Source organism: Dermacentor silvarum, chromosome 11, assembly GCF_013339745.2.
Source record: "Dermacentor silvarum isolate Dsil-2018 chromosome 11, BIME_Dsil_1.4, whole genome shotgun sequence".
NCBI classification, from domain to species: Eukaryota; Metazoa; Arthropoda; class Arachnida; order Ixodida; family Ixodidae; genus Dermacentor; species Dermacentor silvarum.
Genome location: NC_051164.1, coordinates 64,489,329 through 64,505,887, shown reverse-complemented (window position 1 = coordinate 64,505,887; position 16,559 = coordinate 64,489,329). Strand labels below are relative to the sequence as shown.

The following is a 16,559-nucleotide window of genomic DNA, read 5'->3' as shown; positions in this document are numbered from 1 at the left end:
GCGTTGCGCTGCTGAGCACGAGATCGCGGGATCAAATCCCGCCGCGGCGGCCGCATTTCGACGGAGGCGAAATGCAAAAACGCACGTGTGCTTACGTTGTAGTGCACGTTAAAGAACCACGGGTGATCAAAATAATCCGGAGCCTTCCACTACGGTGTGCCTCATAATCAGAACTGGTTTTGGCACGTAAAACCCCCGAACGAGGAAGAAGCCCTATAGCGAAGCCAGGTATCGGTTTCTCCGAGCTTATAGGAAAAGGACGTTACCCAATACAGCCATGTGCTTGGCGGCTGTGCCAAGCACATGGCTGTGTTCAATACAGGGTGTTCAAAACTAAGCTTTGTGGTTTTCTTAAAATTAGGCACTGGTAGGCACGCGAAGACCACCTGTGCAAATAAGTTATGTGGCCAGGAGGGCACAAAGTGAGCTGATAATTATCGCTGTGAGCAGCCCAATTAACTCAAATTGAACAATTATTTTTTGTCGACTGCAGTTCGGTATGTTTGTATTGAAAACTTAGAGGCAGTCGTGTTTCTACACAGTATCAGTCGGAAGAATTATTCTAGCGTGTTCATGCTCCGCGATATCCGCCTCCAAATTTCAATTGTCGTACTGCGCAGAGTTATCGAGTCGACGCGAAAGCGGTTTATGCCTTGCGTTGCTGTGGAAGGGAGGCATTTTGAACATTTTTAGGGCATTGACATCTTGATGGGTGAAGTGTTGTCATGAGATTTCTGCATGATAACACCAAACTTAAAGCGGCAGTATGAAGTATTCGTTAGCATAGCTAAAAAGGTTTCTGCTATTGATGCTGCAGTTGTTGCTCTTGATTTCAATAAAACTTATAATACTTGTAAATCAGCAGTCACTTTATTTGCGTAGCCCAGGCAAGGACCATGCCCGGTCGTCTAGTCACCGTTACGCACGCGCACTGCCCTCCGGCTTCTCCGCTCGCGCCATTATTTCGGCATGGCAGCTGCGCTATCTTTACAGGCTGCACGGTCGCGTGTTCCGACAGTGGTTACGGGTTCTTCGATTTTTTTTTATTTCGCCAGCCGTGAGGAGAAGGGGGACAGTTATTATCTTTGCCAATGTCTCCACCGCGTTGTTAGACTAAACGCCGCACTCAACAGCCGCGTCACATCAGAGAGGAGCTTTGCGCCGATCCTCACTCTCTTGCATGCGTAATCATGCGAACGACAATTAAATTTGGAGTTGGATATCTCGGAGCATAGACATGCTAGAAGAATTCTTCCAAGTGAAACTGTGTAGAAACACGACTGCCTCTAACTTTTTAATACAAACATACACACTTACTGCAGTCAATAAAAAGTTACTTATTCAATTTTAGTTGATTCGGCTGCTGACAGCGATAATTATCATCTCAATTTGTGTCCCCCTGGGCACATAACTTATTTGCGCAGGTGGTCTTCACGTGCCTCTCAGTGCCTAATTTTAAGAAAACCATAAAGCTTAATTTTGAACACCCGGTATATCTACGTGTATTGTTTCTTAAAATAAAATTTGGGATGATCTGTCGCAGGTTCGTTATAAATGCGTATAAGGACGGGTCCGTCTTTGGAGTTCTGTTGGGACACCTTGATTTCCTTAAGAAGTTTTTTTTTTTTTGTGTTTGGCTGGGACACCTTTGTTTGCTTTGGAGGACTAACGCTCCGCTCCAACGAGGCAACCACTACGCTGGTTGTTTACGATATGCGTATCACCGCGTATGAAAACTCACGACGCCACCAACAAGAAGAACGATGTGGCGTAGTAGCCGAGAGCGCCATGATTTGTTTCCCACGCGACGTCATCCTTTTACACAAGTTGCGCATCTGCTCCCATTTCTCTAACCACACGACGCCATCCTAGGCCCGCGCGCTGGCGTTGGCCGCTGACGTCACGCTCCCCCACTTCGCAGCCGCTGCTCGAGGCTTCGCCCCGCTCCGCGAGAACGCCCACTCAGATAAACGGATCCGGCGGCTTTGAGCCTCCTATGCTTAATGTAGAACAATAAAACTCCGAAGTTACAATGAAAAACTTGCAGCGTACGAACGGTACTGTGCTCGTGCTGGATATTGTCAACGTGTAACTGTGATCACAATGAGTGCTACAGTTAAAAAATGTTGCCTATGCGTAGTTCTTAGCTTAGCTGATAGTTATTATTTATATATGAACACTTCAGCGAGAGACCTCTTTCATTAGGCAGGTTGGTCGCGAAACCGATGACAGCCAATGAGGCAACCAATGACACCCCAAGGGGGAACTAAGTTGATCAGGCGCGAAGGCGCTCGCGCGGACATCGGCGTGCTTGGCAAAAGGGACATCCCCTCGTTCATTCGACGCCACCGACGGGACGAGTAAGGCACGGCCGGTGCCAGGAGGTCCAAGGTGTTCATGAGATAAAATAACTACGGCAACTTCGCGACACCGCACCCCTACGGAATACAACTAAGCTTGTGAGCGAGCTAGCTTTACTTCTACATGGCTAATACCACTGGTTCTCGCGAAAAATACTTTTGAAGAATGCTGGTGGCCATATTTTTTTGCGACAGGGCCATCCCCCTGTCAGCGAGGGGGTGATGCAGAAATCTGAGGGGGGGGGTCAGGACATCCGGACATCCCCGCTGGATCCGCGCCTGGTCGTCGGCCAGTCGTTGTGCACGTGCGTGTGGATGTAGTTCTCGAGGAAGAGTGTAGCGCTGCTCGCCCTATTGCGATAAACGTCACCCGTATTTTGTCCGATAGTTGTTTTCTCATCTCTCCTCGAGCAGTGCCATACCCACCTGGCAGTACAGTGTTATGGTGACTAGCACCATCGCTACATCTGTAGCGTGATATAGCTGGCATGCACCCAGCTTGCTAACGTGCATTGCTTTGCTTTTGTTACCACCATCAAAGCTGCCAGTGTCTAATCGTAACTTGAATAGCACGAAAAATGTATTGCATTGGATGCGCAACAATAGTGCTAGCCACCTTAAAAGTAATCACAGATAGGAATGGCATTGCAATGGCGGGGTGAGAATACAAGCTTCCAACAAAATACAGGTGACGTAATACGCACTAGGACAAGCAGCCCCGCACTCCGCATCGAAACCACATGCATGTGTACAATCATCGCTGGCCGACGCCACACACTGTGCTTTTAGTTACGTTTTGGCCACCCACTCTGCTGTTCGCATTTCATTTGTATTCAATAGTACATCTACTGTGGCACTCGCAGGTATACAGCTCATTATAGCGTCAGCAGGAAAGATCCACTAGATGTTCTATGGACCTCCTGCGTCCCCAAAAAGAACATCTATTAGAGGTTACTTATGTCCAGCTGCGACATCCTTTCAACGTTAGAGCAACGTGATCTGGATGGGACTTGGATTATCCATGGTACGTATTTGTAACGTTGTTTGGAGAAATATAGATATCTATAGGATGTGTGAAATGTCTCAAACATGATGTTCTATGGACATCTATGGTACATTAATGGTTCACTGGGCTATAAGCATTAGCGATGAGAAGATATCCAGGCCGGCATGCGTAACCGAACGTGTGATTGCTTCGAACTGCGCTAAGAAAAACCTGTAATGTGTAGGCAACACGGCGACACTGAGCACGTCCTTTCATTTAGAAGTGCAAGTATAGGGGGCGTTAATTTGCATCATGGGCCGCATTAATTTATGCTGCATGCTTCAATAAACTGCGATAGATTTGAACATTCAAGGAAGTATTGTTCAAAATATCAGCCACATAAGAAAAGACACTGTAGAGTGAAACATACCGCTTGCTAGATAATTAAGATATAGCAAACAGTCGAGCGATATTGCCACTGCGTTATGAAGCCGAATTAGAGACGGGTTGCGCAGGAGCGAGCCGGATCTTTTGAGCCGCTCTCTTTAGAAAACGAGTGAGCCACGGTTCAGTAAAAGTGAGCGGCGGTTTTTTTTTTTTTTTTTTTTTTTTTTTAATATATATAAAGAGGAAGCCGTGGTTCTCAGGGAGTTGTGCCGAGCCGTTCCGTCTGAGCAGGTTCTTCTGGGCGCGACTTCGGCAGTTCTCAGTCTTTCTCCGCGTTCTCACTGTTCGACCACGTTCCTTCGAGTTCCAGTCGGCTTGGCTCGGACCACGGTGTATACAGTATACTGTATATCTCACACCGTGGCTCGGACTCAGCTCGTCGTAGTGCCCTGCTCCCACGTGACCACCGTCTGTGTCATGACATCACGGCACAGCAACCTCCCGAATAACGTAACCGAAACTGGCTGTAGAAAACCTATCATATCAAAATTATTTGAAACGTTGAGGCTTGCCACTATTTTCTTTTCTTAAATTTAGAGCTCTACGACCGAGATTCACAAAAAGAAAAATGAACAGTCGGAAATATCACGTCAGCACACCTTTAAAGGGCACTGTGACACTTTTTGGACACGATAACCTTTATTCTATGACGATAAGAAAACGCTCGCGATCTGTAAGTAACTCTGTCATGAACAGCACCGTGCAGCACAATATTGCTCGCTCACTCCTGCGGCTTTCGAAGCCTCCTACATTTTGCCGCGATCTGCTGACACCAGAGACCGCACGAGTGATAGTTCGTCTACGAATTTTCTAACCAACGGGAAGCATATCCATGTGACCGCTCATATATTTGTGGCTCTCTGTTACCTTTGTCAGAAGCCAACCTTCAAACCTTACCTGTGCGTAGCCTCATATTTTTCAATGCAAATGCAGGAGGCTGTGACCTGGGTTATACCATAAATGCACAGAGGAAAGAAAAAGCCCCAGGTGAGGCCTGTGTATGTCATGGCCTAAGTGGAGCGCACGCGCGCTAAATTTCCACTCCGGTCGTGAAGGAATTAATGGGGAAAGTAAACATTGACTCACGTCCGTTATTATTAGGTCCTTTCAGGATTGTTTTCTTCTGTAATATATTCACGGAAAGACATCGCACTCACTTCCCTTCGGCCCACATACAGACTTTGCATCGCTTCCTGTCCAGTGGATAACTCCTCTTCGCAGCCCCAAATATTTGCCCATTTTACAATCAACAGTAAAAGTTGGAAGTACGCCTCGAGTTCTGGCATTTTGCAAGCTTATGCAGTGCCTTCCAGGCATTCAGTAAATAGGAGAGAGAAGTACGATCAATCTGGTGATCGTGAACTTTTGGAAGTAAGTCTTTGCAACTGGACAAGCGAATAGAACTGAAATCCATGCAATGTCCCACTATTGGATGCATTTTAACGTTGTAACTACAATGCTTAAAAATCCATCACCCAGATGCACTTACCATTACTTCTGCAGTAAGAACTTTATAACAGCATGAAAAACTCTATGGATCAACATTGTTAATGTTTATTAAATGCTTGTGAAAGACACAATGGGAACATCTGATACTGTGCAACAGCTGTGAAGCACTTGACGAGATAAAAATTTGAACAGGCATCCTTGTTGCTCTGCACATTTTAAAACGGGATGATCAATGATTTGTTGTCAACTTGCCGTCGCGCATAAACCAGAGATGTGAAATGTACTCAGCCACTATATGACAGCGAGCCCAGCTCCAACTTGACGCTGTACTCAAAGGGGCACTTAAGGCATTTCTGACAGTGCCTTCACTAAAGCCTTGCGGCCAGGCAGAACATCCGCAGCTGGGGCAAACAACTTGTTGACAATTGTGACTAGTTCGGTCAGGGCACCCCAGGGAAGGCGGCGACTGCTTGCAAAGTTCACGAGCATGCTGATCGCTTCAGCAGTGGTTGTCGTGGAATGTGGCAGCGTGTTCAATCCAAATTTTGCTTCGCATCTCGACAGGAGATCCTCTCCAGGAGAGACTAGCATGTCGTCTTCGGTGTCACTGCCTGAACTACTACCTCCAGCACCGATCAGTCTATTCTTGAGACGGTATGGTTGGAGCAAACCAGCAGGAGGTATGATGCTGCTGATCGAGGCATTTGAAATGTCTTCGTCGTCCTCAGAGTCGCTGTCACTCCAGAGCTGCTCCTCTACCCACGGGCGAATGTAGTCATAATAAAAAGGCTCCCTGCGTTTTGCCCTCTGCAACAAACCACGCGGCACTACATAGCTGCTATCTGAAGCATCTGACACCTCATCAGCATCGGATGGAGCACCCTTTCGCTTCCTTTGTTTTGGCTTTGACTGTGGACGCCCCTTTGCTGCCGTCGTCTTTTGTTTCCTAGTGCTGTTAGAAGCCGCAGTTTGGCCTTTGGCAGGTAGTTTTTTGTTTTGTATCCCAGGGCCCCTAGATGCTGCAGTCTGGCCTTTGGCAGACGGCTTCTTGGCACCTCTCCCCAAGTTATCATCAGTCGTAGCTGCCGTTCTTCCAGCACTGGTACTAGGCAAAGCTACAGAGCCGAGTTGCTTTGAAGGACGACCCGCTCGTTTAGCTCCTTGTGCTGTGGCGCTGGACTTTTCTCCACCACTCAATACATTGCCCACAGTGCGCTTAGCAGGTGGGCCTTGTTCCTCCAGCTGTTGAGGCTCAGACATGGTAGGGTCGAGGGCAGGTGCACGGCCTCGCTTCTTGCCCTTGGCCAGCTTCGTTGAATTCTTGGCTGTCACATTAGAGGCATCCACACTCTTGCCAGCATTGGCAGTCACACCAGGCTGCTTGGAGCGGGCTAACGATTTTCTCTTTGGCTGCAAAAGGTCCTCCTCTCCAGTACTTGATGCATCAGCTGCACCTCTTTCAGTCGGAGGGTCCTGATTGGCATGCTGCTGCAGCACAACTGTACCAGCACTAGCCTTGCTAGTAGCTGCACGACCACGCTTTGTAGCCTGCTTTCCAGTTAACTTCGAGGCTCCTGCACTGTCACCGGCTTCAGCCAGTGCACCAGCAGACTTAGAGTGGGCCGACGGTGAACGGACCAGGCTTTCGGTGTTCCGTCCTCCTTTCGCCTTTGCCACAACGGCCTGGGGAGTTGCTGCACGCCCTCGTTTTCCCCTCTTGAGACTTGGCTCTACCGTTACTGTGGAGTCTACCGCGCCGCCACCGGTTGGCTTGGAACGGCTTGGGCTTTCGGAGGTTCCTTGTCCGGGCTCTGAGGCTTTGACTGCTGCACGCTTAACTAAAGGACCCCGCGCTGCACGCCCTCGCTTTGCAGCCACGGCTGGCTTCGCCGACTTATCGGCAGCTACATTGCCTCCAGTCATGTCCTGTGCACCGGCTGGCTTGGCACGGGCCGCGGGCCGTCCCTTCACCTGTAAACGGTCGGGGCTTCCAGTAGGCGCTAGATCGTCGCCTTTGTTCAGCGCCGCTGCCGGTCCACCTGAAGGCGCGACAGACGTACTGTCGGGGACACCAGGTTGGGAGCGCCGCCGACGGCCAGGCAACAGGCCAGCGGTGCTGGACTTCGCAGTAGTCGTGCCGGAAGAAGAACGTCGAGCGGTCTGCCGCTGTCGCGTCGACGATGCTTGGTCGATGTCGCTGCGCTCAGCCGCGGTCGCGCCGCTTTTGGACGCATTCACCTTCCTCCTCGGCATGACGGAACGAAAGGAAACCGAAAGCGTCAAACGAACGCGGCGATTGAAACAAAGCCTACTGCTGCTGCTGCTGCTGCTGCAAGACCAACAACATGCGCGGACGACCACGTGCTCAACAAGTCTGCACGCGGGAAATCTGGTGCACGGGAGTCATACAAACATGAGGGAGGGACGAAGAAAAAAAACTAAAAAAAAAAACAACAAGGGAACAAAGTTGCGCTGCTCTCGGCCAATGTTGCCCCGCTTGCTGGTAATCTTGAGCGTGATCTTGAGGTACTGTTGGCATTCGTTGCTGCTGTGTCGCGTCTGCTGCACGCTTGACACCGATTAAAACGCCATACGAGTTTTATTATTTTATCAGGGTTTTTATTTATTCTTTTTTGTATTCTACTTGATCCCAAAAGGCGTTTTGCGGGTGCAAGCAATACGTCACGGCCGCCATTTTCTTTACATCAGCAACGGTTTGAAGTCAAATGCGGCCAAGTCCGGCCAAGTTTGAGCCGTCGGCACGTTGGGAAGCTGCGTTCGCCGGTTTCGAACGTTTCGAAGCAGTGTTCGAGTCGCAAGGTAGGCGCACTGCCGGGATTCTTTCTAGAAAGCTCTGCCGAGGAGCTGCCAGAATTTTTTCGGTGTAATATATGATCCGTTGCCTTGTTGCTGTGTGCGTAGTACGTTCATCTTTTCGATGTGTTTGGTCTGAGCGAGTTGAAGCAACTACAACTCGGTAGGTCGCTTCTCCTAGTTCCCGATTGTCATCTAGCAGCAACGTACTGCCCCCACTTTTGCATGTTTGACAACTTGGATGATGGCTTCGTGTAATCCCATTTTCGTTCGTTGCAACTCTTTGTCGATCTGCGTAAGATTTCATTATGGAATTAACGATACTCAAGAGAACACTTTGTGTTGAACCAGCATTAATTATTTCTTGAGTGGCAGCTAGTTTGTGCCTTGCCGTCAACTGTGGCTGACGGCAAGGCACATTTCGCGCCCCTTACTTACTCTCTTTAGAATCACAACATGGTGTCGCAGTAAGCATGAGCTCTCTATATTTCTTTACATTTGCGAAGATGTAACGAACGTACAGAACGTTTGTATAATCTGCTGATATCGCCTGCGTCTTGTGCCAGTGTGAAACGACCACTTTCAATCGCGATTGAACTCGATCCAGATCGAAATTCGCGACCGCGATTGGCCCTCCCCGTAGCATCCTCAAAGGATGCTAATCGCGACCGGGGAATTCGATCGCAATCGATAATGCGTCATGTGACACCTGTATTAAATATTGTTCTGCCGCTAATTAATTATGTGATTGAAAATGTATCTTTGCAGCATTTCTTGCATTTGCAACATTAGAAGCTGAAAATGATGAAACAGGATGAAATTTTGCAGGGGTCAATTAGCTTTATCGAGTCAGTAAACGTGGACTGCACGTTTCAAATATGAAATATTTTTCAGATATCTTTTTTGTATCACAGTATAAAGAAGACACTTCAGAACTTAAGAATGTTTTGCTAAGTAAATTGATGTTGGCAAAAACAACTAAACAACCTTACTATGCACGACAACACACTGGCAAAACCTGCACATGTATTTGTTTGCATGCTTTCTTATGACATTTTTGCATAACCCATTTTGCAGAACAAGTCAATTAAAAAGTGCTTCAAGATGTGTGAAACAAGGTCTAAATGTAATTCATTTCTGTTCTCATGATTATACCATTAAACTTCGCATGTACAAATGCAGACAGGATGCCCCAAAGTGTAGTGAGAGTTCATAGTTCTTCTAATGTCCTCAGTGAGTTTTAATAACTATAACATTTATTTGCAAAAATTGTATGCGCTGAGAAATGTCCAGCTTGCGTAAGTTGTTTGTGTGCAGTTCCAGGCAGTCTCGGCAGATGTGCAACCTACAGCTGGTAAATTACCCTTTAACAGAGCATAAGCTACAAAAGAAGACAGTTTGATAAAGAAAAATGCGGTGTGTTTATAACAGGTGTGCGCACTGGCACAACAGAAAGCGACAAATACAAAATTTGAATCTCTTACAGCTGTTGTACTTATGTAGCCCACAATTTCAGATAATTGTTGTCTTCAGCAAGAGGTACAGTACCGTTGGATGACATTACTTTATTATAATTGAAATATTATGAAACTCATGTTTTGTTTCCATAAGTAATCACAGAGGTACCAGAAATATTTGTATTTGTCACAATGACAGCCGTTTTACATATTGTTGCTGTTATATCTATACATGTTGAATTTAGTTATGTTCATAAGTGACTCAGTGGCGCACTAAGTGAAATTGTGTGGCATCATAGTTGGGGGGGGGGGGGGGACTAACCTGCTTTGACAAGGGTAGAGATTGCTTAAAAATGTGTCATTCACATTCTCCAAAATTGTGATCCGTTGTCTTAACTCGGGCCACTGTGTACATCATAAGTGCTAAATCACGGTATTTAACTGTACACAGCTTTGTCCCCTTTGGCTGAGCATGCTTTTGTCAGACTGACAAGAAGTTTAGTTAAAAAGCTAGTTACTATTTTAATGCAACCAGAGCATGAGTTTCTGTTTAAAGAATTTGTGTTCAGGTGCCTGAAGTCTGAAAATTTTTTAGTCATTAAACTTGTTTTATTAATGCAACTCACATTATGAATGCAAGGCAAGACAGCAGCAAGGCTCTTAGGAAAAATAGTGCGGGCAATTACAGATTTTCTTCATTGCGCTGATAGGAGACTTGAACTGACATTTCTCGGGTTCTTGACATCACGCAGGTCAGTGTCACTGATGACAGGTGAACCACCCACGAAGAGACCAGCAGCCATGGGCAAGACGATCGGAACACACAGTGGCAATTTCCACTGTGACGATGCGCTTGCCTGTTTCCTGTTGAAGCAGCTCCCAGAGTACAGGGACGCCACTGTGGTTAGGTGAGTTGGTTGTTTTGGAGGGATAGTGCGGGGACTTGAATCCTAGTGAACCGGTTGGGCCTCCACTGTTGTTCGGAAGAAGGAGTTTACCTATTGGCTGAGAATAATGGCAGAATGAGGTCCCTACCTCTTGATTCCCATCGTGCCGTAACCATGACGCTAGTAAAATCATAATGTCACATCGCAGATCGCGTTTTTTTCCCTGTTCTTCTACAAGTTTGAAGGCCGGGATCCATGCACTTCTCAGCTTTCAAATTTCACTTTTTGGGAGCACCCCCTCATCAAGAACACACTCACAGTGCTTTAACCTCAGTGCAATTCTTCCGGTCAAGTCCAGCAGAAGGTTTCAGAAAACATTAAGTGACTTTCTTAGAACCGTGCATGCACCATCAGCACCGTTACTTAGTGTGTAACTCGGTAATTCCCAAAATAGCTTTGCAGCTAGTTTTTCTTTTCCCCAGTCTCACAGATATACAAATGCCATAAGTAAGCCTTGTACAAAAACAGAATGAAACATAATTGCCGTCTATTTGCAGTGTCCCTCATGGCCTTTCGGACTTCAAAGACCAGCAATTGATTTCTATATTCTCTGTCTCCCCCAATGTGTAGATCTCGAGACCAAGCTGTCCTGGACACCTGCGATGCAGTTGTGGATGTCGGTGCCGTGTATGACCATTCCAAGAGCCGCTATGACCACCACCAGAAGTCAGTGCCCTCTGACCTGCTTCAGTGTTCAATAGTATCACGTAATGACTTGAGGTTTCAATCACTAGCTACAGAATTGCTTTGAGAAGTATGAGTCTGTTTTCGTGGAGCGTTCTTGGTAGTAGGGGGTTATTCATAATTCTTTATTTGCAAAAAGAAAAGGGGCTGTCAGTTAATTTAGCCAGGTATGCATGCAAGCATAATAGGTCATTGAAGCAGTAATTGCAACATGGCTGACAATTGCTGATGACAGTTGGTGAGTTCATGCTTTTCTTGTTGATGTCACAGCCGTGAGGAGCTCTGAACTGAGAAGCTCAAAACAGAAAAGACGGACAGAGTCTTTTCCATTATGTTGATGGCCTTTGTCATCATTCCATCAACACCAGGCCACCTCCTCGTCATAGGTCAAGGAAAAACAGATTTTCCACCGCTGTCACTGTATGTTGAACTCGTGCCTCTGTGGCGATGTGCATTTGGGATCGGGACTGTGCTTGGTCATTCATGTGGGGTTTTGCACACCACGCTGCCTCTGAGGGTGGTAGTGTGCAACTGGCAATATTGTAGCGGACGAAGAATATGTGTGTGCATTACAAGGAAGTTTTTCTGGAGAAGATGGTGACATACACATTCGTTGCAGTGCATGGGTTCAGAGACACAGAAATCATTGAAGTCTGTGTATTTTTAAAGTGAAGCTTTGTTTTCCTACCTCCCTGCTCTTTGGCATAGGTGTGTCGCTGGGTTCTCGCCAAGTAGGCTCAGCACCAGTTGTCACTCAATGAAAAACAAGCTATGTATCTGATGGTGCAGTTTGAACCAGAGCCCTCAGGGCTCATAGCCAGAGGCTGTAACCATAAGGCAACAGGCACAGGCTTCTATTGCATGCATAATTCTTTACCACTCGTCCTTTGCGGCAGCTAGTGCTTTGAAACGATTGAACTGCGCATTGATGCTGAAAAACACATGAACCCATCTAAAGGCATTCCTATAAAGCATCTCAACACATGAACGTACGCTGAAGAATCACAAGGTGACGGTTATGTGTGGCAGCACCTGCCGGAAACAAAAGAAAGAACTGCATTGTGCAGGAGGTTTGAATGGCTCATGGTTATTTCTTACCGTTACCGCTCTTCTTTCCTTGCGGTAGCTAGCACTTTGAGATGATATTAATGCTCGTTGATTTTCCTGCTCCATTTCATACAAAGCAAGCAATGCTGCAAAGGCACTGCATGCATAGACGATCATAAAAATTGCGTGTCACATTTGGGAGAAAGTTATAGGTATGCACCATGTAATTCAATCTAACATTAAATCTAACTAATATCATAAAATATGACGTAATTATTACATGTAAGGCGTTGCAGATCTGGACCTGTTTACCACCGAATGAGCAGACTGACACTTTCTGCCACCACTGGCTGCAGTGCTTGCGCTCGTGACCAAAACATGGTACGTCGCATGCTAGTAGCGCAGATTTGCACAAATATAGGCGAATGCCTGTACGGCAAAATGACCAGCCCCTGCCCTACCGGCTGTGTTGTAAAGTGTTGGAGCTGTGCGAGATGCCATTGGGCACAGCTGCTCACTGTGCTGGATTCACCAACATGGTGCCTAGGATGACGTTGGTGCAAGCCATCTATAGAAATATGCATGTGCATCTAAAAGCACATCATGGGTAAATCTCACATTTGTCTGCCTTCACTCGTAGCGGATAGCACTTCGAGACAATAGAAACGCTCATTTGCATTAGTAAAGCTATGAAAAACAACAAATTTAGTTCGAGTCTGCATCCAAACGATGCTTCCCTTACACCGGCTTGCACAATTTGTGGAACCTGCGTGATTTTTAAATGAAAAGCTTTCTTTGGCTACTCGGCCAGTTTCTTGATTGAACGACAGCCGGGCTTCTTGCGTGAGAGTGAGGGTACCGCTGGAGGGAGGAGGAGAAGCAGCGCTGCTCGCTGCAGTGCCATAGGTTGGAGGAGCGACCGCTTCTCATGCATTTGCGCACGAACTGTTCGTCACCAAACGCGACTTCATTGTCGAACACCAACTAGCTCTTTGAGACTCATGTGCTGTTGTGCAGGAGCCTTGTAGCGTCTGATTGTTTAGATGCTGTAATGGGCGGTGGCATAGTGCGGTGTTTCTTGCCTCCTGCGCTGATGGTGGCAGGGCACGTTCGTCGCCGTAGAGTTCACTGCACGTCTCTCGTTGAGATGTGTAGTTTTGTCTTGCCAGCTCACCACAGCTTTGCTTAGACTGACTCGCTCAGTGCATGAGACCTGCGCAATTTTAAAGAGAATGGTTGGAGGAGTGTCTGGTCTTCGTGGAGTAAACATGCAAAAAAAAAAGGAAGTGCAGGTGTCATGTCATGTCATTGTCATGCCATCATTGCCATACTGTCATCATTCCGTTGTTATAATGCCTCTGTCTTCATCACCCTGTCATGATGCTGTTACCGTAATACTGTCATCATCTCCATTGTCATACATCACCATTACGCTGTCACTCTGTCTACCAAAACGTGCGCAATAATTTCTTCTATCATAAACACCGTTACCGACATCAACAGTATACATTGAAAGGATATTGCTAATGTGTCCGTTTGAGTCCTGTGGTCCACAGAAGCTGTTTGCTTACTTTGACAATCACCTTTGATGGTTCCTTCAGTTTTTTTTTTTTTTTTTACAGCGAAGCTGCCAAAGCTGTAGGAGAAACGTCCAAAGTCCGCAGAAAACTCCGCGCCGTTGCCTAGCAGCAACCAAGCCACAGCTGTGCACCCCCCTGGCCCAACCTCGCCTAGCCATGCATGCGCCGAAGCAGTAGCGATGGCGTCACCACGCGTTGCATAGTAACCGCCGGCGCAGGTGCGCGCTCGCTTCGCCCGACACAGACACGGCTCTGCCGAGCTCCCGTCAGCTGCGCGCTACTGCGCATGCGCCGTGACATCATCCCGGCGGGTCGTTTGCTGCGCGCCACCCGTACACTGCGCATAGCTTTCGCCCCACTTCCCCTACGTGTGCTCGGACTGCAGGTGCTTCGCGAGGCGTTCCCCAATGCCACTGACCACGAAGAAATGCTTATACACTTTGTATAACTTAGCATTACTTCGTATAGCCACGACTAGCTAGGAACCGATCAGCTCCGCTGTGTCTTTAGCCTTGTGCCACTAGTGCAAGCTACCCAATTTATTTTTTTCTTCTACCATTTGCACGTTGTAGCTTTACACTCTTTCATATTGTTCGCATGCATCTCAGTTTGGTATATCTAGAGATTTGACTGGTACCTCCCCCCCTCTTTTTACCTGGCCAGGAGCTTTGAGGAGACGATGCACTCCCTTGACCCGACCAAGAAGTGGACCACCAAGCTGAGCAGCGCGGGTCTCGTCTATGCCCACCACGGACGGGAGGTGATCGCCGAGACGCTTGGCTGGAAGCTCGCCGAGCCAAACCTCGAGAAGATATACGACAAAGTCTACGAGAACTTCATGGAGGAGATTGACGCCATCGACAACGGCATCAGTGCCTACGATGGGGAGCCACGGTATGCATCTTCTACATACTGAACGTGCCGTGATGGTTTCTTACTAAAATTGCTAGAGGTAAACTTTGGCACTGAGATCATTCGGGCTACCATGGGAATGCTGGGCAGTGCATGAATTAGTCTATCCTTTGTGCTTATAACTTCAGGTGTTCCTGTGGCTTGCTTTATTGTGCATTAGCTTTCTAAATTTCCAACTGACCATCTTTTTCTAAACGAATTAAATGCTCAAAGGCAATAAGTCTCTGTGCACATGAATAATCAGTGCGACAAGGCTATGTTTAAAACATGACAGCCATGACGTGTTTCCGGCTTCCGCAATTGCTTCTGGCACCTGTAGTACACGAAAGCATGGCCTTTGAGATCGTATTAGTTACCTTAATGCAACCATCGCTGGTCGGTGTACTTGGAAACGTTGTACCTGTTGCATTTTATAACGCAACATTTTGCTGAAAATGATTCGACTTGCGATGCGACGAAGTCGTTTGAAGCCAGATGGACGAAGTTCGGGCAAATCCGCATTCCACCCATCATTCCGATGCTGGCCGAACAGCCACATTTGTTCCCGTAGGCCCTTGTGTCACATTTACCCTATAGCAATTTTTGTAGGAAGCTCTAGAGTCGTGCCGCTTGTTCCACAGAAGCGGAAGTTGTTGATGTGCTACACCCCAGTCAGACAGACATGTCAAAACACTTAAGTTCATCACTTAAGAGATGTGGAGCAAATGCACCTTGTCTATAATGTCATTCGCAAGCTGTCATACGGAAAGGTTTAGTGACACTCACTTTGCAGTGCACTTGTCTGCGAGTGCGCGCAGTGAATTCACAGTGTGTTGCCTCAATTGCAGTGTTTCAAAAAAAAAAAAGTAAATAAGTGCTCACTGCAGAGTCGGCACTAGTTCTAAGAACACTTTTTCAGGATTTCAAATGTTACCAGAGTGTTTGTGACTTCAAGGAAGCCAAAACAAGCTTGAAACATTTTTTTCAGCACCCGTCGAATCGTCTCACATGCAGTGGACATTTTGACTGCCTGGGTCTTGAATGTGTTCCTTGCTTTTGTGGGCTCAAAACAAATAGACATGTTAACTAGATTATAGTATTTCTGTTTCTTGCAAAGGTTTTTTATAAATAAGCATTTTTTTTTTGCAATCTTTTATAGCTTCATGAATCGTTACTGTCATCAATCATTAATGACGCTCGGAAGTGGCGCTAAATGTGCCTGTCTGACGGGGGTAGGCTAGTCGTATAGCGTGGCTTGTGTGATTTCATTTTTTAAAAGAAATTCTGCCAAGCTTGTGTAGAGAACTTTTGGTCTCTTCTACAGCCTATGGTAGATAATGATATCAGCGTCTGCTTCCCTGATCTGTCTAGTAGAACTTAAGAACATTTGTTATCTGGGAATCTAGCAGTCGCTAGCAGGGTATTGTTCCGTACAAAGTGCTAACCAGGGATAGCTAACACATTATTACTGTATTTACACAAATCTAACATGCGCCCTTTTTTTTTTCCGGGAAAATGGGTCCAAAAATCACCTGCGCGTTACAGTGGAATACGAAACCCAAACTGTGTTTGCGGTGTTGGCAACACTCTATTGTCAGAGCTGTCAGACACAGCATCATCGCTATAAAAAAATGGCGACAGAGCACGTTTTCATGAAGGCTGCTATGGGTTCACTTCGTGCTTGACTACAATATGGAGTGGTGTTCTCGGTCAATAACTTTCAGACGTACGATCACTTTCCCAAGATATCGTGCGACACGGCACCAGATACATTGGCGTATATGGCCGCCAGCGTTTCTGGCTTCATGCTAAGCTCGCTATCGCACGTAGTACCAGGAATGCTCTTGGCTGTCTACTTCAACAAGTCGATGCAAAGCCACGTAAAATGTTGTGAAAGT

The 16,559-nt window shown here is 46.9% G+C and overlaps 2 protein-coding genes across 13 annotated transcripts in view; one reads left to right on the top strand and one right to left on the bottom strand.

Moving 5' to 3' along the window:
- LOC125941446 (damage suppressor protein-like) overlaps nucleotides 1-7,651 on the bottom strand; it is a 15,112-nt gene extending 7,461 nt beyond the window's left edge. Inside the window, exon 1 of one of the 2 annotated variants that reach the window (XM_049658653.1) lies at nucleotides 6,696-7,651. In XM_049658653.1, the coding sequence (XP_049514610.1) occupies nucleotides 6,696-7,494 (799 nt within the window). In that variant the 5' untranslated portion in view covers nucleotides 7,495-7,651. Of the gene's footprint in view, nucleotides 1-6,296 lie in introns of both variants that reach the window. The other variant, XM_049658654.1, reaches the window with a different exon arrangement.
- LOC119433205 (MYG1 exonuclease) overlaps nucleotides 1-16,559 on the top strand; it is a 194,220-nt gene that overhangs the window by 140,687 nt on the left and 36,974 nt on the right. For 6 of the 11 annotated variants that reach the window (XM_049658661.1, XM_049658662.1, XM_049658663.1 and 3 more), the window contains exons 2-4: nucleotides 10,265-10,420; nucleotides 11,030-11,125; nucleotides 14,434-14,664. In XM_049658661.1, the coding sequence (XP_049514618.1) occupies nucleotides 10,265-10,420; nucleotides 11,030-11,125; nucleotides 14,434-14,664 (483 nt within the window). The other 5 variants (XM_049658668.1, XM_049658669.1, XM_049658667.1 and 2 more) reach the window with 4 other exon arrangements.